At 41.5% G+C, this 23079-nt stretch overlaps 2 protein-coding genes and 1 long non-coding RNA gene across 6 annotated transcripts in view; 2 read left to right on the forward strand and 1 right to left on the reverse strand.

The window, feature by feature from the left end:
* Window positions 1–1828, reverse strand: part of LOC148370853 (uncharacterized) — a 4948-nt gene extending 3120 nt beyond the window's left edge. The window contains exons 1-2 of one of the 2 annotated variants that reach the window (XR_015849736.1): window positions 1452–1828; window positions 1–1091 (exon numbers count right to left, since the gene is read on the reverse strand). The exon at window positions 1–1091 is cut by the window's left edge and continues 3120 nt beyond it. This is a non-coding gene — a long non-coding RNA (uncharacterized LOC148370853). The remainder of the gene's footprint in view (window positions 1092–1451) is intronic. The other variant, XR_015849737.1, reaches the window with a different exon arrangement.
* Window positions 1–10772, forward strand: part of LOC148370852 (collagen alpha-1(XIV) chain-like) — a 36598-nt gene extending 25826 nt beyond the window's left edge. The window contains exons 27-48 of the mRNA XM_088328625.1: window positions 648–771; window positions 969–1112; window positions 3688–3852; window positions 3922–3960; window positions 4046–4184; window positions 5529–5671; window positions 5740–5849; window positions 6826–6984; window positions 7056–7133; window positions 7196–7282; window positions 7353–7406; window positions 8081–8176; window positions 8254–8307; window positions 8376–8429; window positions 8498–8551; window positions 8625–8696; window positions 8828–8863; window positions 8941–9007; window positions 9089–9277; window positions 9342–9419; window positions 9491–9646; window positions 9730–10772. Of these exons, the coding sequence (XP_088184751.1) occupies window positions 648–771; window positions 969–1112; window positions 3688–3852; window positions 3922–3960; window positions 4046–4184; window positions 5529–5671; window positions 5740–5849; window positions 6826–6984; window positions 7056–7133; window positions 7196–7282; window positions 7353–7406; window positions 8081–8176; window positions 8254–8307; window positions 8376–8429; window positions 8498–8551; window positions 8625–8696; window positions 8828–8863; window positions 8941–9007; window positions 9089–9277; window positions 9342–9419; window positions 9491–9646; window positions 9730–9932 (2301 nt within the window). The 3' untranslated portion in view covers window positions 9933–10772. The remainder of the gene's footprint in view (window positions 1–647; window positions 772–968; window positions 1113–3687; window positions 3853–3921; window positions 3961–4045; window positions 4185–5528; window positions 5672–5739; window positions 5850–6825; window positions 6985–7055; window positions 7134–7195; window positions 7283–7352; window positions 7407–8080; window positions 8177–8253; window positions 8308–8375; window positions 8430–8497; window positions 8552–8624; window positions 8697–8827; window positions 8864–8940; window positions 9008–9088; window positions 9278–9341; window positions 9420–9490; window positions 9647–9729) is intronic.
* A 735-nt stretch (window positions 10773–11507) lies between these two features.
* Window positions 11508–22865, forward strand: LOC148370854 (zinc fingers and homeoboxes protein 2-like). 3 transcript variants are annotated; one of them, XM_088328627.1, is made up of 4 exons: window positions 11508–11668; window positions 14942–15001; window positions 17163–19831; window positions 20887–22865. In XM_088328627.1, exons 3-4 carry the CDS (start codon window positions 17367–17369, stop codon window positions 20894–20896), a joined length of 2475 nt encoding a protein of 824 aa, XP_088184753.1. In that variant the 5' UTR covers window positions 11508–11668; window positions 14942–15001; window positions 17163–17366; the 3' UTR covers window positions 20897–22865. The 3 variants fall into 3 exon arrangements, with proteins under 3 accessions (XP_088184753.1, XP_088184756.1, XP_088184755.1); XM_088328629.1 differs by lacking the exon at window positions 11508–11668 and adding an exon at window positions 11722–12096; XM_088328630.1 differs by lacking the exon at window positions 14942–15001 and having other exon boundaries at window positions 11510–11668.
* Window positions 22866–23079: the final 214 nt, after the last annotated feature.

A 23079-nucleotide genomic window follows, 5' to 3' on the forward strand; every position in this document is an offset into this window, starting at 1 on the left:
CTCGAAACTAAACTTTAGAGTTAAGAAGAATTAAAGCTTTAAATCTGTAGTTGAGGGTGTCTTAAAGATTAACTCAAATGTTAACACACACTTAAACCTCTAACTGCGGGTTAAAACAGATTTAAGGCTTTAAGCAGAATTAAAGGTTTGCCTTAGGGATTAAGTGGGCACTAAAGCGTTAACTCCAATTCAAATCATCCCTGAATCGTTTCCTCTAACGTTTCCGCAACTCAAGTGTTAACGCAAGATTTCAGCATTGAAGCGTCAACTCAAATTCAAATAATCTCTAAGTCTTTTACTCGAAATTGAATTTGGTATAATTCCGTAACTCAAGAGTTAAATCAAGATTTCGGCTTGATTAAAAATCAAACTCAAGAGACGAGGCTGTTCTGAAGCTTTAACTCAAACATCAAGCTCAAACTGAGTTAAAACAAGTCAAGAGTTTTAAACCAAGATTTAAGAATGTTTGTCGCTTTAACTGTTAAGTTTTAGCAGCTTTAAAGCTTCAACTTAAAAACAAAATCAACTTTGAATCATTATTTTGTGATTGAAAGCAGTATTAGAGATTTAACTCAAGTATTAATTCAAAACTTGAGGCAGTTTTAATGCTTTGACTCACATCGAACTCCACATTTTATGTGCCACAGGTCGCCATCGCCCAATTCAGCGATGACACCCGGACCGAGTTTGGGCTGAATGCATACAGCGACAAGGAACGTCTCCTGGATGCTATTAACAGAATCTCATACAAAGGAGGGAACACCAAGACAGGCAAGGAAAAACAAATAGAATACAACTATTCCAAAATACCATTAATAAACAAAAACTAAGAAAGATAGTACAACAGAATGAGCAATACTCATTCATTTATTTTCAAATGATTTTGATATTGAGCACTTAGGTATTTGAACATTTTTTAGGGGTGGTGCACCCCCAATTCTTTTCTGAATTGATGTCTGTCCACTTAGGTCTTGCCATCCAGCACGTGAAAGACAACATCTTCACCAAAGTGGGCGGACTGAGAAGGGGAGTCCCCAAAGTCCTGGTGGTCCTCACCGACGGACGATCGCAGGACGACGTCGTCAAGGTGTCTAAGGAGATGCAGATGGAAGGTGGGCTGCTTTTCACTGAAGCTTCTCCAAACCTAGCCCTAAACCATAACCCCGAAACAATAACCCCTAACTGTAGTCCAACCTATGGCACGCATGCCAGCAGTGGCACGCGAGCGCGCGGTAAAACAATGATTTTTTTTTTTTATGCGCATTTTTAGCTGAAATTTAGACATTTTCAGTTGCGCGCTGTGTTATTTAGAGGCTTTACGGTAACGCCCTTCCCCCTCTACTTCCTTAGTGCATGTCTGCGCCGCGCCTCGCAGAGAAGGGAGGATCCGTGTTTTAACACACCCACAGGAACACCGGTGCACGATAAATGAACGAATCACAAGAACTCACCCAGCGAAAAAATATCGTTCTTTTCAGCCAGCGTGGACAGATGACTGAGGCTTTGTGCAAAAAAAAAACGCGCCGTTTGAGCATTACGCCTCGTTCGGTTTGGAATTTCCGTTCGTTTAGCAATTTGCATACTCGGCAGCCGATCAGAAGACATCGAATAACTTTGTGCTTCCGGATTTTGCTGAGCGTTATAAGGTTGCGCATTTGCATATAATTTTCCAAAGTTGTGAAGGATATGTCAGAGTGTGCAATTTCCTTATGCGTGAGAAGATAAGCAGGACATTGTGGTTCAGCCTTTAAGCATATTTATTCCTCAACAGCATGCAAAACAAGAACACGGCTCCATTCAATACAACATGGCAATCGACAATAGCAAAACAAAATATGGAGCGTGCGTAATGACGTCACACAATGGAAAACGTCTTACCGCAATATCACGAGTAAGAGCGCTATTAAATTGACAAATCTTAACCAAAGTAGACGCACAGAAAGCACAAGAAAAATCGAGTAGTGGTTAGGAATCAAGCCAAAACCTCAGCCCCGGAATAAATATTCAAAGGAGGCAAAATTGATGACGCTACAAAACGTAAACGTACATTAAAAGCATCGTGGAAAGAGGAGTTCATGTGGCCTGTAGCAGACGACGCAATGCAAACATTGCATGAATGAAGATGAGTAAATACAGGTACATAATGATGGCAGATGGAAAACAGCATGCAATCAATGTTATAGGTAGATTTATAATTAACTTCATTTTAAAGTATTGTTCTGTTATCTATTCTGATTACCAATCCTTAATACTTTGCAACAATGGTTTTTTTGCCATTAGTCGTCTTATTGTGTTTCAAGTTGTGAAAAATGGGGCAGGCAACTTTTCAGAGTTGTCTGCCCTGGTGTCCGCTAACTTTTTGTCACTTGATTTTGATTGTAGTTCAATGTTGATGAAGAATAGTTGAAGTCAAGTCTTTCCACTTGTTATTTACGTTCATTTTTTAGTTTATTGATGAACAAGAAGAGTGCTAGATAAATAGGTCAGTTATGCGCTATCCATGTTGTATATTTGGACTAGTGTAAAATGACAGCTCTGTTGGATATAAAAAAAATTGTTGTGCGAGTCATTAATCTTGGTGTGGCACACTGATTTACAAGAAAATTTGAAAGTGGCACTCCGCACAGAAAAGGTTGCTGACCCCTGCCGTAGTCTATTCCTAGCATTAACTGAAACCCTAACCCTAGCCCCAACTATGTTCCTAACTTTAATCTCAAACTTAGCGTAACCTAGTGCTTCTCAATTGTTTTCTTTTTTTTCTAGTTTTTGCATTATTTCTGTAGTATTTCAGTAATAGAAGTTTTGTAGAATATCTGTAGTATATTAGTACTACTAAGGTAGTTTTCTTTTTGTAGTATTTCCATTCTAGTGCTTTTGTAGTATTTCTTTAGTATTTTTGTGGTAGAATTTTTGGAAAATATCTTTACTATTTTAGTGGTATTATAGTAGTTGTTTTTTTTTTAGTTGTAATATTTTGGTAGTGGTATTTTTCTTGTAATATTTTTGGAGTAGTTTTATATTTGTCAGGTACCAGCACAGAAAACAGGACCCACTCGCGGAACGTTACTCAGTTTATTGGGGAGAAGAGAAAGGAGCGCACACTCGATCCGGAGATCATTGGTCGCGGGAGTATTTTGCTCGGAACGCGGAAATGGTCAGAATCAATTGGGCAACTGTGACAATATTATAGTATTACTATAGTGGTCTTTTTGAGAATGTATGTAAAGTATATTTGAAGTATTAAATAGTAGTGTTTTTGTGGTATTTCTTTAGTTTTTTGTAATATTACTGTAATTGTATTTTTGTAGTATTTTTGTTGGAACAATTCTGTTGTGTCATTTTTGTATTGTAGTATTACTGTAGTAGAATTTTTGTGAGTACCGATACTTGTATATTTTCTATATTAGATCTGTTTCCAAGCACTAAATTTAATATTACTTGTAGTATTTTTACAGTATTATTTAGTAGTATTTTGTTGTAGACACACAAAGGGATAACGGGGACAAAGTTGGCCCCAGCACTTTATTTTGAAGTTTATATATAATTATTGTATTTTGACCATTTTTGTTTGGGGGCTGAATGAAAACAAGCTGTGGCCCGCGGGCTGTCTATTAACCCCCCTTGCCCTAACCCTAAACTTGAAGCTAACCCGAAGTTAACCCTGATCCCGAACCCTGACCCCGACAGGCTTTGTGGTTTTCGCCATCGGTTTTTCCGACGCCGACTACGGCGAATTACTGAGCATCGCCAGCAAACCCAGCGACCGACACGTCTTCTTCGTGGACGACCTGGACGCCTTCCAGAAGATCGAGGAGAAGTTGGTGACCTTCGTGTGTGAAGCAGCCACGGCCAGTGAGCGACCGAAATTGTTCCCACTAGCTCGCCCTTTTTCTGACCGTTCTTTACTTTGTGTGTCCTCAGCGTGTCCTTTAGTGGCCTTGAACAGCGACGCCATTCCTGGTAAGGGTTGAGGCATCTTGTTAGACTTGCGAGGGTAAGAATATTTTTCTCTAGTGCAGTTGATACTTTTTGTGGTGCTCGGCAGGCTTCCGTATGATGGAGCTTTTTGGCTTGGTGGTTGATCGCCACAGCAGCCTGCCTGGTGTTTCCATGGTTCCCGGAACCTTCAACGCATTCCCAAGCTTTCAACTACACACCGACGCTCTTCTGGCTCAGCCAACCAGGTACTTTAGTTTGTTTCTCCTTCTTCCTCTTTCTTTTTTTTTCTTTTTTGTACGTTTTTGCAGACATTACTTTGTTTTGTCATTTTTTTCTCTTTCTCACTTGTTTCCCTTTTCATTTCTTTTCCCTTTTTGTTCTTGTTTTTTACTCTTTTTTTTTTTATTTTATTTTTACTGAAAATTATTCTTTTTTTCTTTTTTCTCCATTCCTTTTTCCTTTTTGAGAGGATTTATTTTCTCCTTTTTTACTCTTTTTTCATCATTTTCTGTTGTTCTATATTTTGACTTTTTGTCTTTTCTTTATTGCTCTTTTTATAATTTTTCTGAGATTTTTATTTGTTAAATATATTTTCCTTTTTTTCTTTATTTTGTATTTCCTCCTTTTCTTTTTTTGTTTCTCATTTTCATTATTTTCTATTGTTTTGTTTTTTACTTTTTGTTTTTCCTTTGTTGTTATCCTCTGTGCTTTATCCATCCATCCATACCTTATCTGCGCCGCTTATCCTCAGTAGGGTCGCGGGGGTGCTGGAGCCCATCCCAGCTATCTTCGGGCAGTGGGCAGGGGACACCCTGAACTGGTTGCCAGCCAGTCACAGGGCACACAGAGACGGACAACTCGCTCGCTCATTCACACCTAGAGACAATTAGGACCGGCCAATTAACCTGACCTGCATGTTTTTGGAATGTGGGAGGAAACCAGAGTGCCCGGAGGAAACCCACACAAGCTCGGGGAGAACATGCAAACTCCACACAGGAGGTTCGATCTCATGACCTCAGAACTCTGCCGCCCACGTGCTAACCAGTGCGCTGCCCTCTGTGCTTATGTTTTTCATAATTTATTTTCTACTTTTTTCCGTTTCTTAATTGAATTTTTTATTTTTTATTTGTTTTCCTTTCTTGTCTTTCGTTTTTACTTTTTTTGCTGAAGTTGTTTTTTTAAATGTAGTCTATTTTTATTTTCTGTCTTCCTTTACCTTTGAATTTTACTTGCTTCTCCTTTTTTGTGCTTTATCATTTTCTCTTGTTTTATTTTTTTAACTTTTGTCTTTTCTTTTTTGCCTTGTTTTGCTTAAAAGTTTTATTTCTTAATTTTACTTTTTTTCTTTCCATTTTTTCTCCTTCGTCATTTTTTATTTTTTCTTCATTTTGTTTCTTTCCCCCTTTCCAATTGTTCTCCTTTTCTCTTTCTATTTTATCTTCTTTCTGAGTGATTTGCAAATACATTTTGATTGATTGAACCTTTTATTTTTATTTCTCTTTTTCTTTTTTTTAAGTTTCTTACTTTTTTTCCCCTTTACTCTCGTGTTTTTGCTGAACTTCAATGTTTAAACGTTTGTCCTCTCTCAGGTTCCTCCACCCCGAAGGCCTCCCTTCCGACTATACCATCACACTGCTGTTCCGCCTGCTGCCTGGCACCCCCCAGGATCCTTTTTCACTCTGGGAGATCTTGGACCAGAACCAACAGCCATTAGTGGGCGTCATCCTGGACAGTTAGTGAAAAATACGATGGCCGTACAACGGCAGAGTTCCGCCTAACCGGTGTTGATGCACGGTGCAGATGAAGGGAAGACGTTGACCTTCTACAACAATGACTACAGAGGAAAATTTCAGACCGTCACGTTCGAGGGTCAGCACATTAAGAAGCTTTTTCACGGGAGCTTTCACAAGGTCAGAGTGGTGCAGTTTTGTTGGATCTTCCTGCTATGTGGCATCCCACGCCACTGGCATTTTACAAACTATTGAGTACAGTAGACCCTCGGAATGCAACAGTGAACAACAATTGAAATTGCTGTATAGCGGGGCATAGAAAACGACGGTAATGAAAAGTTAAAGTTATTAACCTCAATACCCCAGATAAAATCATTAAAATAACAATATAGTATCTAGAAAGTACTACTTATGCACATGCATATGAAATTATAATATTACAAATATACATGTAAAAGTGTGACATGTTTTAAGCTGGTCCAGTGGAGTAGCCGGTGGATGTAGAAGGGGCAGAGACGGCGGATTCAAATAAAACAGATTTTAAAACTCCCACTTAGAAGATTTCCTTGCTTGAATCACCTCTTTATTTTTATATTAGACCTAATTTTCGATAGCTTATGGACATGCTACTTAATGAGGGTAGTGATTTGTGTGCCTAGTTCATATTTTTGATAAAGATTTGTTTCTGTCATTATCATGTTTTTGCTTCTCCCTAAAGCATCAATGCCAGACTTGGGACCCATAGCGAGTAAATGCAGTAAAGAAATACAGTACTGTTTCGCCGAATTTCGCCAAAGTTTTTATGTAACACATGACATATTGAACTCATTGAAGAAAGAAAGAGGCATTGTGGGAGGGAGTTCATTTCTATGATGCAGTCACACAAACCAATAGCAAACTCACATTTAATATGAAGTTAACCAATAGTAGCCATGCATTTTCAGCACAGCAAAGTTTGATTTTGAAGTTTTTGTTGATGTCGTACAGTAGGGAAAATGTCATAAATAGGATCTCTCATTCTCATTCCACACTGTAAAGTGAAAACGTTGTAAGGTCGGGATGCCATATTCTGGTGGTCTACTGTATTTATTGAGAACTTTTAAAACTTTGTCGCCTCCAATTTCTGAAAGCCAACCAAAACATGTTCTCTGTGCAGCTTCACGTGGTCATTAGCAAAACCAGTGCCAGCGTCCTTGTGGACTGTCAGGCTGTTTCCACCAAGACCATCGACGCGGCTGGAAACATCACCACGACGGGGACGGAAGTTCTGGGCAGGATGGTCCGCTCCAGAGAAAATAAGGATGGCTCTGCACCCGTAAGACCAAATAAGACACTCCTGGTTTTGGTTTTCGGGTGTTGCTGCAGCCTACTGTTTCTTGGTTGCAGTTTGAGCTCCAGATGTTCGACATTGTGTGCAGTACTTCATGGGCCTCCAGGGATCAGTGCTGTGAACTTCCAGGTTTGGTGAGTACTCCAGGTTCTTGTAGAGCTACATGCTAATGGATAACGGTTGACTCTCCACCCAGCGCGACGAGGCACAGTGTCCTTCCTTGCCAAAGGCCTGCACCTGCACCCAAGATAGCAAAGGACCTCCGGGACCTGCTGGACCACCTGTGAGACATGCAAACACTATGTTTCCTTTTCGGCAAACTGGATTCAAAACATCCTGCTTTGTTCAATCAGGGTGGTCCGGGGATACGAGGAGCCCGAGGTGATCGGGGAGTCCCTGGTCCAGTGGTGAGTTGTGCTAAAATTGTTTACTAATAATAAGAAACTCATTCAATGTTTAAATACATTTATTAAAATTAGTGTTACATTTTTTTAATTCAGCTTGCAATGTAGAATGCTTAAAATACTGTGACTGACTCATTTTGACTCTAATCAACCAGGGTTGGTTTATTTCGACTGTTAAGGGTTTGCAAAGAATGTGGCTTAGAATTCCAGAGATGGTTTATTTTGACTATTGAACACTTGCAAAGAGGATTGCTTATATTTCCTGGGTTAGTTTATTTTGACTATTGAATGCATGTAATTAATAATACTTATAATGCCAGGGTAGGTTATTTTGACTCTTATGTTGGTTTATTTTGAGTATTTAACGTTTGCTTATAATTCAAGGGTTGGTTTATTTGGACTATTGAACTGATTGAAGATGATTGCTTATAATGCCAGGGTCGTTCATTTTTTTTTCCCCATTATGGAGCGCGTGCAAACTGTTTGCTTCATCGTCACTGTTGGCTAACCGTGTTGCGGCTCTTTTATTTGCACAACCTTTTAGGGTTGATTTTTTTTTTTAACCTAGAAATTTGTATTTAAAAAATGAGGGCTCAAATCTTTAGAACAGGTTGGCTATTGTACATCTAATACAAGAACTTTGTCTTTTTATTTATTCATGCCAACCCCTCCACCAGGGTCCTACTGGTGGAATAGGTGAGCCCGGAGTACCCGGAGCACAAGGGGCGCCAGGACCGATGGGTCCTAGTGGACGCTCCATCAGAGGTTCCCCAGTAAGTACACATGATATGTGGAATCTGTATCCTTATTTGAGCTCCACTGTTGTAGTTACGTCTGTGTTCATGTGTAGGGTGCTCCAGGGGAGCGAGGACAGAAAGGAGAGTCAGGTCAACAAGGTTTACAGGTAAATGGGGCAAACCTATTCACGATCAAGTGCTTATACGCGTTATAAAACGTGTGAGTGTGTTTCAGGGTGTGACCGGACGGGTGGGCGCTCCTGGGAGAGAAGGACTTCCGGGACCCCGGGTCAGTTGCAATGCCCTTAGTGGGGTAAACATGATTTGAGATGTTGTTCAGACTCTATTTGTCCGCAGGGGCTGACGGGCAAAGACGGACCGCCCGGCCGACCGGGCCCCCCTGGAACTATCGTAAGTTGTTTGTATTCAAGTATTCAATGTCGTGATCTAAACAATGCACGTATGTTTGACTCTAATCGAAAAGGGAGGTCCAGGAGTCCCTGGTGCCCCTGGTAACACGGGACCCTCAGGAAAACAGGGAGAACTGGGACCCCCAGTAAGTTCAAGCATTAGAAATCTGGCATGAGACTTGAAGTTCAGGATGTTAATTACCTATCAATGAAATTGATGACTTGTCTTGACTATTAAGGACAGATTTTGAACCTTTCTCTTGTCTCCATGCTATAGGGTCCACGAGGATCCAAGGGTGACAAAGGTGAACGGGTACGCCACACTCTCACCGAGCCACCCACTCTTTTGATTGTCTCCACTTACTCAATTTTATGGTTTTCCATTGCCAGGGTGACCTGCAGTCCACTTCCACAGTCCAAAACATCGCCAGGGAGGTCTGTGAGCAGCTGATCCAGAGTAAGTCATTAACTTTCAGGATTTTTTTTGCCAAAGCATGCCTTGATTTAATTGGATCCACGGGGCACACACTGATTGCAGATCACATGGCTCAGTTTAATGCCATCCTGAATCATGCACCGAGCCCATCGGTGACCATCCGCACCGTACCGGGACCTCCTGGAGAGCCTGGTAGAAGCGGAGCCCCAGGACCCCAGGGAGAACAGGGCCCCTCTGGAAGGCCTGGTTTTCCTGGACAAAATGGGCAGAATGGCCAACCTGGTGAACGAGGTGCGTGGATTTTAGAAAAAGGATGGAGAATTCTGACAGGTTGATAACTCTGTGTACTGCACAGGTTCGCCTGGGGAGAAGGGTGAAAAGGGTTCTGCTGGTGTGGGAGTTCAAGGCCCCAGAGGACCACCGGGACCCCCTGGTATTCTTGCTGCGGTTGTCCGTCCAACACACACAGAAAATGCATCCTCACATTGTCCCATCTCAATGCAGGTTCTCCAGGCCAAGGCAGACCTGGCAGTCAAGGTTCTTCAGGGAGACCAGGAAATCCTGGTGCACCGGGACGTCCTGGGGTTCCCGGACCAGTGGGCTCTGCTGGGCCTCCTGGTTACTGCGACCAGAACTCCTGCATGGGCTACAATGTCGGAGGTACAACCCAAACAAAGTACTTTTAGAGTTCAAAGTTCTTGTTAGGTCATCAATTAACTAACTGTGCGTCCCTGTTCCTGCAGTCCAGATACCGTCGAACATCTTCCCCAACTATGGTGAAGTGGAGGAGGAAGACCCATACCGTTATTACCAACCTGAGTACCCGTCGCCTCGGCCAGTCCAGGACCCGGAATTGGACACGGTTCTCTCAGAACTGGATCTAAACCACCCAGATGAGGAGGCGGGGCCTGAGACGAGGCTGAGGAGAGGCAGTGTCCGGAAGTGATGTCACCCGAGTGATGAGTCTGTGGTTTCGGTGGCGGGGGCGTGGCTAATATATGTATTGTCATTCAATAGCACTTCCTGAAGATCTGGCAGTGCTCCTCCCAGTAAGAGGAACTCAAGGGTATATGAGGCTCTGCCTCTGCATCTTATTGTCCGCCGCCCGTAAATGTTGGTCGCTCGCAAAAGCGGCGTGTGATCGAGCTCCACATCCAGGAAGTGTTTGAGCCAGCTTGTGGCAGTTAATTTATTTGGATGACTTCCTGTCTATTTTGTCAACAAAATAAAAGAACAACTATATAGTCTAAAGTCTTATTTTTGTCTTTATGTAAAAAAATTGTTAATTTTTTTAATTGGACACTCAATTCTCATATTTATGGACCGGTATGTTAATTATATCCATTTTTGTGTTCATCTTTACAAATTTCCACAACATTAAGACATAAAGCCAGGGTACCCATACTATGGCCCGTGGGACAAAGGCTTTTTAATTTGGCCTGCCGAGCAGAAATTGTCAAAATATAATGACAGAATATGTAATGGTAAACAACGTAAAGTAAAACAGGAGCCTAATGCATCATTTTGTGTTCATTCTGAAAAGGAAAAACAATACTACAGTAATACGATGATACAAAAATTCTATGACCGAAATACTTCATACAAATACTACAAAAATACAACTACAGTTATACTAAGTAAATAGAGTAATACTATAAATATACTAAGAAGGATATACTGTAAAAACTGTACTACGGAAATACTATTAAAATCCTAGTATGGAAATAACACAATAATCCTTGAGAAATACTACAAAAATACAACTACAGTAATACTAAAAATATACTACAGAAGCACCACGATAAAAATCTTACAAGACAGAAATAGTACAAAAACCTTACCTCGGAAATACTATAAAAATACTACTTTAGGATCACTACAAAAATACTACAAAAATACTTCCACAGAAGAACTAAAAAAATAAATAAAAACAATTTCAACCAAAGTCGTACTACAAAACTAAATATCAAATGAAGTGCCCTAATATATAAAGTTTCTTATGCACGTTTCAAAAGTGACTTGATGGAAGGGATGTCATTTGAAAAACCAAAATGGAAAGAATTACAAAATGGAGATGACTTGCATGTACTTTTATTAATAAAAGAGAAAATTGAATAGGTGATCGGCCAATTTTTTTTCACTCAATACGGCCTACGAATCAAAGTTTGTCCACCCGACTTAAAGGAAGGGCCCTTGCCCTTATGTCACCCCCCCTTCACGCCCCGAGTTCACCCTCCTTTCGAAAGCTTCACTCCTCTCCCACCGGTTGCTAGGCAGCATTGGCCAAGCGCTTCTCCTATTGGCTACTTCTAGCTGCCTGGCAACCTCGTTTGACCCCGTCTTCCGAGGGCAAGTAAAACGCACCATGTACAGAAACTTAAAAAAGAAACGGAATACACATATGTATGTTGATTTGTGACGTCATTGCACCCCGGTGTTGGAGGCCGTTAACGTCACGGCGTGGACAGGAGACCTTCTCATGAGCCGCACGGGTAAGGGGGTGTGGCCGTCAACAGAACAGCAAAATGACGTCCGAGCCCACGTGACGTTTCGTGCATTGCGAGTTTTTTTTTTTTAATTCTTTTTTTATTTTTTTATTTTAATGTGTATGCTCGCTCGCGCGCACCCGCGCGTCCGGATTTTCGTTGCGACACGCGAGACTGATCCACGCTAAACCGGCAGGTAAGAAAGAAAAAAAAAAGGGTAACTTGTCATGTTTTTGCTACAGTTCATCTGGGCCGAACAGGGTGGTAAAAGTCAACTTTTCTTCTAACGTTGTGTGTATGCTGCCGGCCGCTCGTTGCTTCGGCCGAACTTGTGGTTCCAAAGCGTCGGTGTCGTCAAACCGCTGTTTGTTGTCCTCGAAGCGGGTCAAGTTAGGTCCACACCGCCGCCCCCCCTGTTGACACCCTCCACCCCCTCTGGTGGAGGTTAGCCTTTAGCCGCCTAGCTTGTTCTTAGTGACAAGCCTGATTTACTTTTATTTTATTTTCATTTATTGATTTGTCTGAGCGGTCCTGTCGAACCGAAGCGGTTCCTTTTGGTCTGGTTTCTCTGGACTCCAGCGTGAGACGATGCTAAGCTAACATCTCACACCGGGGTCATCTGAGGTAATCTCGCATGCTAGTGTGTACGTGGTTTTCTTGCTATTTTTTTTTTGCTAGTTTTTTATTTTAAATTTTTAAAAATGACTTTTTGGGTGGGATTGTGTGCGTGTTTGTGGTTTTTAATTAACATTTCTATGTGTGTACTTATTCTTGGGGGTTTATACACCCATTAAAACTGGTTAAAAAGACGCGCAAAGGACTCCAATGTTCTGTCCAAAAGACACTTAGGTTCCCTCGAAAATTATCCTAATTTATTTGGGAATTGACACTTACAAAACGTCTTTTCAGGGTGGCTTTTGGGGGGTTAAACTTGGACGAAAATATTCTATACTGAATGTATTGGCTATGTATGAATTTATGTCCAAAATACGTTGAAAAGGACACCAAAGTTCGGTCCAAAATTCATTTTTATTTGGTTGGAAACTCGTCTTTTCATTGCCAATTAGTATGACTAATGTGACATTTTACGTCTCTGTGTACATTTTGTATACACGCCTATGAGAAACTGGTTGAAAAAGACGACAATGGAATGTCCAAAACATGTCGAAAAAACACCAAGGTTCGCTCTGAAATTGGAATATTTAAAAAAACTCAATAGTGGACCATATTCACATATTGACATTTGCTAAAATTGGGTCATCATACTACATCATTATTTGTTTGAATTTCTCTTTTGCATATTTTTACTCACCAAACTGACCATAAATCTTGGTCCTCATCCGACATATTTTAAACATATATAAAACCCTTTAAATTATATTTGTCTCTGTTGCTTTGAAAATACTTTATGCTGTTGCAAAATATTGACAATTTGGTTCACGTTGGATTGGCTAAGTGCAGCACAATTTTAGGCGTTTTTGGAGGCTAAATCATGTTCAAAACAGACCAGGACAAATTTATTCGGTACGAATATTGTATAGAAATACAAAAGAAATCAGATTTTTAAACTAGTTTTCTCTAATCTTTCAGGCTTTCATTTGTTTTTATGTATTTTAGTGTTGGATTCTCCCAAAAAGGGGATATATACATTTCATGTATTTTCATTTCTGTGTGTTTTCCATTAGATTGTTGTTTTGTTTAATGGACGCCACTAATGTAAAATTCAGTAATTTACTGCAAATTTCATGTCCTCAAGCTTTAAAGATTTTTCTCTTCACTGTGGTGAGTTTGCGGTACAAGACTAGACTTAGTTTTGTTCCAACTTTTTGGCTTTGGTGTGTTTTTTTTGCCAAGCAAGGTTTCTCGCACTTGCTTCCAAAAAATCGTCCCCTCGTTTCTCTAAACCACTCTGGGGAAAGATATTTCCCTATTTTGTGCTGCTTATTACTTACTCCGGCATCGGCAACCGTGTCTGCCTTTTCGCTGGTGTTGTTAGGATGGCGCCAAATCGGATCCAAATTAAAACCATATTTTTAGGGGGTTCTTGAGGTGATAAATATATATATATATATATATATATATATATATATATATATATATATATATATATATATTGCCACTTCCGGTACGATAATATGATATAATCCAATTTAATTTAACTAATAATTAGACATCCTTATAAAAATCGAAATTAGTTACAAAAAGTTTAAAATTAAGTACCATTGCCAACATCAACTTTTGTTCTTTTATATTCGGGGTTACACAGTAGAAAGACCGATAATTGGCTTTGATATTCAGCATATTGGCAGATAATAGCATCAACCTTTATCCATTTGATGTTCAATAAGCAAACCATTAAAACTCTTCTAAATAAGCTATACTTGATAAACACGAGCATGATGCATTTTTATGGAAACAAGTATTTCTTCAGTTTAAAATTAAAGGCACATAAACACATTTTGAAAATGTCTTACTATATTGTAAATCATGTTAAGTGTTAAGTTGTGTATTTTTTGAAAATTTCACGTGAGAATTTCATAACAGCAACTGAACATCGACTTGAAATGGCGATTAGAAGTCGCCTTGATAACCCGTATTTGGTATTGGCCCTGTAAAAATTATATCGGCCTATCAATACATTTTGTAATTGGTAAAGCTGGAGTGGAAAGTGAACTGCTTTTATTTGAGCACAAATATATGGGATTTGGATAAAATCTGATGATATCTGTTACTGGGTTGATATTGGATCAATATGAATATCAATACATTTTAGTTTCCCCTAACTTTTTTTTTTGTTCAAAGGAATGGCAACAAATATTTACTGATATTAGAATAGAATATACCTTTATTATCATTGTTACAAAATGGGTTGAACATATTGTGACAACAAAATTGGACGTGGCACTCCAGTTATACATTGGTGTCGCAACTGCTACATTAGTTAAAACTTTCCTCATTGTAAATGGAAACATTTTGGTTGGTCTACACTCCACACGAAATGCTAAAAAACAGGTTGCACAATAAGAAATTTGCCATTCAAAATACCAAAATGCAGATGGGTGATGGTAAACCGTCGGTAGCCGCCAGCCGCCTTGGCCACGCCCCCCCCTAACCAAACAAACATGTGACTGGCCTCGCACAGACAATCAATTGTTGGTGAGCTGCTTGGCGATTTTTCAAGATAAACTCGTTTTGCCAAAAACAGCTGCACAGTAACTGGAGCATCTAAAAAAACGGATAATAATCTACTCTCACATCTCACAAGATGGAGTTTAGTAGGGCGGTTCCTCCTTGGACCTTTTCTCCATTCCGCCTGGGCATCCTGTGTCTTTTCAAGTGTGTTATGAATATCACTTTGCAGTCCTTCACAATAAAAGCACATTTAATTTAGGGTTTGCGTCAGAAGGTGTCAACTTTTTTTGTCTTTGATCGGAATTGGGACTGAGGCTTTTGTTTATGTTCCAACCAGCTCATTTTGACAGCAACCTTCACCCACTTCTATCAAGCTCCTCTCGTGAGAGGCATTTTGGTAAGTAGCACATTCTTATTAGGAATTTTGTACGTTTGAAAAAAAGGGACGACTTATTCATTGTTTCCCATTAAAAGGAAGATTCAGGTACGCTGCCAGGGCTTAATTGGTCCTGCCAGAGTCGCATAAACTTGCATTAATGAAAAAGAAAAATACTGCATATATAACTGTTGGTCATAAGGTGCATCATCACAGCAGCAATCACAAAAGCTTAACTGATATTTAATGCTGAAATTTACCAGATCAGATATTAGTTTTACATTTAATAAAATCTCATATTGGTCATTTGGTCTGTTTAATCGGCGATACCCAAAAATAGTACAGCATTGGCATCAGAACAACACGAGTTATTTGTAAGTCAAACCAGAAGATGAGCAGATTGTTTTCTTTTTTTGTATTTAACTTCTGTCTTGTTTTCTTTGCTTTGTGGGTGTGACTAGTGTATTTATGATTCAGTAGTTTTCAAGGGCACACATTCATCACTGATCTTAATTTTGCTCTAGAAATGCAGCAGATCAATGCGTTTGAATTTAAAATGAACAAAAGAAACTTCAGGGGAGAGCATGCCCCCGCGCTCTTCTAGGTTGTCCACCCACCAGGATCTCACAATATTATATGGGAAACGCTGCTTTATCACTACTAATCTTTTTGGGTGACTATCACATCTATTATCTTATCTAGTAAGTCCATTTACTTAGTTAATATAACCTCAATTAAACACACATTTAATTGTTTTATTTTCTAGCATATTAAACATAAAAACCGGACACTTTACTGTATATTTTCAATTATTTTAACTGTTTTAAAGGTCCACAAACCCAGTGAGAGGGCCTCCAATACCCCTAGGGTGACCGTTTGCTCACCAATCTCAGTGTGTGACTGCTTTTTTTTTGGCCGTAGTCAAAGAGCACTTTTTGCAATCTTGCCCAGCTAAATCTTGTTTCCCGTCACGCCGCCGCCGCAGTCACCATGAGACTTGGCCCGTTGCCATGGAAACAACCCAAACTGCACTACTGGGAGAGAGCGGGCATGTGCACCGACTATTTTTTTCATCTTACCGGCCAGCAACAGAATATTCGGGCTCGCTGAGGTCCAATCACTGTTCTCGGTTCATCACTTCCTGTTTGCCGAGGTCCAATCACTTCCTGTATGTGTTGTTTGGCGGCCTGGGATGCCACAAGGGCGCATTGTGTGTCTTTTGTTGCTGTTGCTGTGGTAACCTTACCACAATGTACCTCCCTCGGCCCCCTCCTCCAACCTCGAATAATGGCGCACACACATTTTTATAGTTAAGGCCTGTTCTTCATCACGCTGGAGTGTGTGAAGTCATGCAAATGAATCGTAATGAAGTTTAAGAGACCTACTCCAACTGATCAAAGTACGTTTTTTGGGAAGCGGGAGGGGTGAGTAGGAAGCTCATCATCTTCCTCCTCTCATCTTCAAACTGTCCTCTTTGCTGACAGGCCTTCGCCCACTTCAAGCGTTCCCTTAGCCGGGACTGTCAATCATGAGATAATGTCACGCGACTGATTGGCTTGCTTGACTTTAAAGTTGCGTCTCTGGAGGTCAGGCGAGTGGGGAGGGGGGAGGTGGTTGTTGGAAAAGCGTGTCATCAAAATGATGGAATCCATTTTGTGAATTTGGATTGAAATTTGGGTCAGTTGTTTCACAAGCCTTGTTAAACAAACCTCTGTAATCAAGCAACTGACTCAGCCTTGTTTGATTAGAAAAGACTACAATTGTCTTAACTGTCATGAATCGCAACGTGGTCTACCTTGATTACAATGAGTTTAGATGCTGCAGTGTAGGATGAACATGTGGTAAAGTAAAATGGTAACAAGAGCCAGACTGGGCAGAGAGCTGCTAATAATTTTCTGGGCTGTGTTGATGCTGTGTATATTTTGTGGGTTATCATGAACTGGGGCCATGATTAAGAGCGACGCCTGGGGGCATTCGTACTGCACTCTGTTGCCGTGTACCTAGCATACCACAACGCGATGAAGTTTGCTCTCCACTGTGGTTCAGTAGAAGGACACCAGAAGCTTTTATTCCAGTTTGTTTTTCCCTAGCTATCTCAGGATCTGAAGTTGCTGTTTAGCTTCTTTAGAGACACTCAAAAATGCTTTCTTCTGCAACAACTGTTCCTCTTTCTGTCTGGCAGGTCTGGAATGAGCCCTCACAAAGTCTCGGTCAGCTGACATTCCACTGCCGGTGCCAATGCCAAGCGGAGCCCAAGTCCACACTTCAGCACACTTGCCCTCTTTCTTGCACTCAGGACACTCCCCGACCTAGTTAGTGAAAAAGATTTAAGCCAAAGCTTTGCCCACATCAGCTCCACATCATCATTACTACCCTAAAGGTCATCATGCCTGGTCGCAGAAAGTCCTCAACCCCCTGTATGGTCCAGGTCCTCGGGAAAAGTGACCCAAAAGCCGAACCGGATGTGGAAATGTTGGACATGGATGCATTGTTTGGAGACAATCTGATTGAGCACTCAGAGTCCTGTGAGCCAAGTAATCAAAATGAAGAGGATCGGGAAAACCTTCACCAATCAGAAGAAAAGGAGCAAGGTGTAGAAAAGCAAGATAAGGAATCTGACCACGAGGCTCAAAAGATAGAGTCCAAACGCTATGAGTGCAAATGTTGCCCATTCTGGTGTCTGAATCTTACAGATTTTAAATCTCATGTGGACTCAAGTCACCCCAACGTGATTCTTAATCCACTGTATCACTGCGCTGTCTGCGACTTCCAGACCCAAAAGTTTGAGCTCCTGACGGAGCACAACAAGAGCATTCATCCTAACGAGAACAACTTCAAATTTAAAAGGATCAAGAATAACAATCAGACCATCTTGAAACAGACAATCCAGTGTCAGGGCTGCCCTGAACCCAAAGAACCATTTCAAAGTGACACTTGTGTGCTGCCCCCTTGTTTATGTACCGCAATGAAATCTCCTGATTCCGTTGAAGGGAACGGACAAACCTCCAAGAAAAAAGATCCAATCGCAGCACTCAACATCAGCGGCACCGTCATCATACCGGAATCGTCCATCTTCCATGATGAAGCCCACGTCGCACCTGTGCTCCAGCGCCCACCCAATTATACCTGCCAACCTAAAATAGCTGTCCCTCTAAACAGCACCAAATATAACCCATCTTTGGACCACAATCAGACTCTTATCGCTTCCTTTAACAAGTTCCCCTACCCAACCCACGCCGAGTTGTCCTGGCTGACGGCTGCCTCCAAACACCCAGAAGAACAGATCAAAGTCTGGTTCACGACCCAGCGGCTCAAGCAGGGAATCACTTGGTCCCCGGAAGAGGTGGAGGAGGCCAGGAAAAAGATGTTTAACGGTTCCATCCCTGCGGTCCATCACACTTTCACAGCCCCAAGTTTTGTGCCCTCGACGTCTGCTGCGACCTTGAAGCAAGCTGCCATGGAGCATTGCTTCCAAACACCTACCCTGTGTTCCGGAAGCTTTCAGTTGACTAAAAACCTTCCTGCTGGAGTCGTTGTCAGCTCTGGTCAGGCAGTTAAACGATCATTTACTGCTCAACATGGTCCAGAATCCAAACGACCCATCTTGGCAGTCGCCCCCAGTCAAGGAGACCCAAAGGAAAAGGACCTTATTGCTCCGATAGGGGTATTAGGAGGAGTCAACACAATCACAGCTGAGAGGAAGAATTCACCTGCTGTTGTGCCTTTATCCACATCATCATCGCCCTGCACAAAGGTGAAGCTACTCTCCTTGGCAGGAAACCCCAATACCAAAACAGTAGTGTCAATGCCATCCATCGTCTTCCCAGAATCCTTAACCAGACCAACCATTGCGCCGCCGCCCATTTTCGCCCCACAGTATAAAAGCTCGTTACTCATGCCCCGCTTTTCCAAAGAGAAACTTCATGAAACTTTGCCAATCGTCACATTCCCAAATTCACCTTCAGTCGGCACCGCTCAGGTAAGGAGGCCCCACATCATCAAGTCCGCGAACACACCGGTTAAAGTCTCCACCAGCATTCCGAGACTAGAACAGCAGAGTACGGAAGGGGAGGTCGGTTTGCACACAACCACCATGCTCGACGCTGATGAGGCATCTAGGACACGCCTCAGGTTTTCAAGCGACCCGTTGACCCCCACCGACAACAATGGGTTCACCAGACTTGTAGATTCCCAGCAGAAGCCGCCGGTGCTTACTCAGTTCCCGTTGCTGGAAAGGATGAAGGGCAAGACTGCTAAACAGCTGAAGATCCTGGAGGAGCATTTCCTGAGGACGAGCTTTCTTTCTTACGGCGACATGGACATTTTAGCCGTCACCACGGGTCTATCTCGCCAGGAAATCGACAGCTGGTTCGCCGAACGCCGCGCCCTCCGGGATAACTTGGAGCTCGCCCTTCTCAATTCAATGGGCACAACCAGGACTGAACTTGACAAAGAGGCACCCTTGCAGCTAAACGGTGTTCACAAGCTTAGTTTTCCCGAAAGTAAAAGTGACTCCACGACACTCGTATACTCCGCTCCAAACTCCCGCTCAGCCGTGCTCCTCAAGGACCGTTTAACTCATAACGAAGGAACGACTCCTTCGGAGTTTTGGCCTGGGCTGGCACGTGTGGATCTGGCACGATGGTTCTGTGATAGCCGTCCCACGCTACCCGCAGAGTTTTTCCACGTGAGCGGATTGAACGGAGGAGGCTCGGAAAAATGCACTCTTGAACGCTGCCAGGAAGGAGAACCTAAGCTTCTGGAGGCGGAGCTGGGCTGGCCGATGGAACCACGCCCTAATGGACCTAGCGCTCTGCCGCACGGCGAGCTCCAAGACCGCCTCTCTGGCAGGTATGGTTTCCAAACCTCTTACTTATTCCTTTCATTTTTTCAGTGGACCTATAAGTAATTGAGTCAATTGAAAAAAATGATAAAAGAAAAAAAATAATCAGAAAAAAGCCTAAGAGCACCAGTTTAAAGACAAACGAGTAGCAACTTGAGACCTGGTTGAAGCCAAAACAAAACAAAGTGCATTCAGGTCATCAAGTTAAAATGTAACAAAGGTGTAGACTACCATTTCTAAATCCGGCCTCCAACTAACTTTTCCACTGGCGTCACTAGTACAGCTACATTTCTTTTCATTGATCGCCCATCACATGAATTAATCAAACTTTTGTTTGTTGTAAACTGAATAATGTACTTCTACTCCAAGTATGTGATCAGATTGGTTTTCCTTTTGTGCCAATTTGTGGGTAAATTGCTTGCATTTCAAACGCAGATGCTACTACATTTTGAAATTGGTTGCACATTACATGAATTAATTGAAGCTTTATTTTTTTAAACTGTACAGTGTACATTAACATGATCGTAGTGTGTGACCAATTTTTTTATTTTACTTTCAAATGCAATACAATATATTCATTGGGGGTGTAAATGGAACACATTTTGAACGCGGGTGCGGCAAGAGTTTTTGAGTGGTCTTAAATCACTCTTTTTTTTTTTTCTCTCTCTCCTTTATCTGTTGCCAATTGAATTATTTACCTTTAAAAACCTTGGAGGGTGTGGCGGTCGCATTTTTAATCTGCGGTTGCATTTTTAATCTCTGCTTGGTTGAAGGCAAATATAAAAGATTTGCCTATTTGTTGGGTGTGTCGGTTACTCTCATATGTGCAACAAAGGTAGGATTTTAATCTGTTAGACCGTGGATTTGTATTTATTTTTTCGGCTTTTTTTTTCAAAGTGGAACAGTCCAAAAATAGAATCGGCGGGTCTTGTCGGCGCCCCCTGTGGTGCGGAAGCCATGAAAGCGCCACACTGACATTAGATTGAAAACAAAATGGCAGCTGTCAGTATGATCACTTGTGGCTTTTATATGTTTTGAATAAATGTGTTTTTGGTCCTTGCAGGTGTGAATAACCACCAAACATCTTCCGAACGTCAGGAGACGTCGCCTAAAAGCTCTACGGTTGGCCACCGCGGCTAATGCGTTTGCTCAGGTCGGGTTCAGATTTTAACATAGGCAAAGCCGACAGCCATTTTTCCAATTCCCCAACATGCCGATGCTGACTTTTGGAACTTTTTGGGGGTTGCTATGGAAACGGACCCCTCTTTCTACATGCTACTCAAAGTACGACTTTTGCAGTAAAAAAAAACTGAAAAGAATAGACAAGTTAGTAACTTGGCGTGACAATATATGAGAGGGAGGGGTTGAGGTTCTTTTGTTTTAAAATGGATGCCTAAAAACAAAAGAATCCTTCAAGCATTTGCGCACACACACACAGCGCTTGGCAATACTTCAGTCGGTTGTTGTGAGCTGTGCCTGTACTTCTGCCCGCCACTCCCCTGCTGAGAAGGGGTTGGGGGGGTTATCATGATAGTCAAATAGAATGAAAAACAAAAAACAAACGCACTTTGGGTTTATTTTTAAGCGCTTTTAGTTGTCCGGTTTGCTCATGTACGTATTTGGACGTTTCTTTGCTAAAGCGTACGCTTGTGCAACGCGCTCACGCTTGTGTAACATGCTACATCTGGACCAAAACACGGCTTAACCACACTTCTGCTTCACATACAAACATGTTGTGTTTTTTTGTGTGAGGATGCACCGATAATGCGACTTTTGCTCTGGCGATTAAACAAATTGGTCACTGGTCGTGCACATGTAGACACTAGGCGGGGTTAAATGTCCAGCCCACTTGGAAAGTTTATTTCTGAATAATTTAACAGTTTACCGAGTTTGGTAATGACTGGTCGTGTCTCGTAAAAATTAACAAGGATTTACTTTTGTTTACTTGTTTTTTTGTTGTTAAGTCTATATAAAAGAACATAATTTTTGTGGATTAGATTCCATTCATTTTTTTAAATATCGGACACCTAAAGTGTAAAATGTATTAAGAAATAGTTACAATGCATTCATCTTCTAAAATCAGGCATGAAAATCTCACCTTTTGTAGAAATTTACTGTTTGGAAGTAAAAAAGTGTGACCTATATGTATTTTATAGATCTATGGCGAAAATGTTTTGAGGTGGGAGAGGTTTCCCACAGCGATCGGGCGTTTAAGTTGTGCCATTGAATTCAAATCAGGAGTACCGCATTAATTTGTTTGTAACGCGCATTCGATTTAATCTCGTCACGGTACCAGAGACAAATGTAAGAGTATGGGGAAGACCGAAAGTCTGTGTAACTGATGATGAATTTAACTTTAAATACATGCATTGCAACTTTTTTGTCTGTATTGCGTTCGTAGTTTACGTTGCCCATAAATTACTTTAATCATGGCTGCACATATTAAACAGCGTTTGAGTTGAGAAAAAGTCAAAATTTCATACCGATTTCCCCCCAAAAAATAAGGGTGCGCATTACAAAGTAGTGTCTCAAATCAATTCATTTGGGCTATTCTTTTGATGTCCGTGCAGAGTATTGCTTCTTTTTCTGGTGTCAGAAAGGAAACCGTATTTTCAATATTTTAGCTCATTTTATGCCAACATGAGAAAAGAGATTTGCATCCGAATTGCAGATATATAAAAAACAAGAAGTGAACCTGAACCAACAGGCAACAATAAAAACGTTCCCTTGTGTCCTATCCCAGCCCCTTGAAGTAAACAATGAAAACACAATATCTGTGCATCCTTACCATTGTGTCCTTTGACTTGCTGAATGTCCAAGCTCGCACGGTTCCAGTCCTCACGGGACCTCATGAATGTTGATGTTACGCTAACACACACACACACGCTAATGAATTAGCACCTGATTCACATTCGGACCTGGTTCTTTCCCACCCTCGCACTCACGCTGCTGCTTCTCTGAGCTGGCCTTTTTTTGTCTCGGGCGTCACCTTTACAGGTCAAAGTCATGTGATGCCGTCCAATAAAACGTTTTTTACACAAATGTGTGAATTTCATTCAACAAAATGCGCCGCCTCAGAATTGCTCCGATTGTGTGGAACGAATGTTGGCGCCTCGTCCTTTCCTAAAAGGTACAGAGCGCACGGGGAATAGAAAGAGACGCAAACGTTTGAGTGTCGATCAAAGGAGAAAAAAACGGAAGGTGACTTTGTTCCCGGCAGACAAGTTCGTCACGGGAGCGCTTTGACGCGTCGACT

This window comes from Urocampus carinirostris, chromosome 2 (genome assembly GCF_059441175.1).
Source record: "Urocampus carinirostris isolate Australia breed hairy pipefish chromosome 2, RoL_Ucar_1.0, whole genome shotgun sequence".
Taxonomy (NCBI): Eukaryota; Metazoa; Chordata; class Actinopteri; order Syngnathiformes; family Syngnathidae; genus Urocampus; species Urocampus carinirostris.

Bases quoted from the DNA above. Each gene is read 5' to 3' on its own strand.
- LOC148370854 (XM_088328627.1), top strand. From the start codon at position 17,367: ATGCCTGGTCGCAGAAAGTCCTCAACCCCCTGTATGGTCCAGGTCCTC.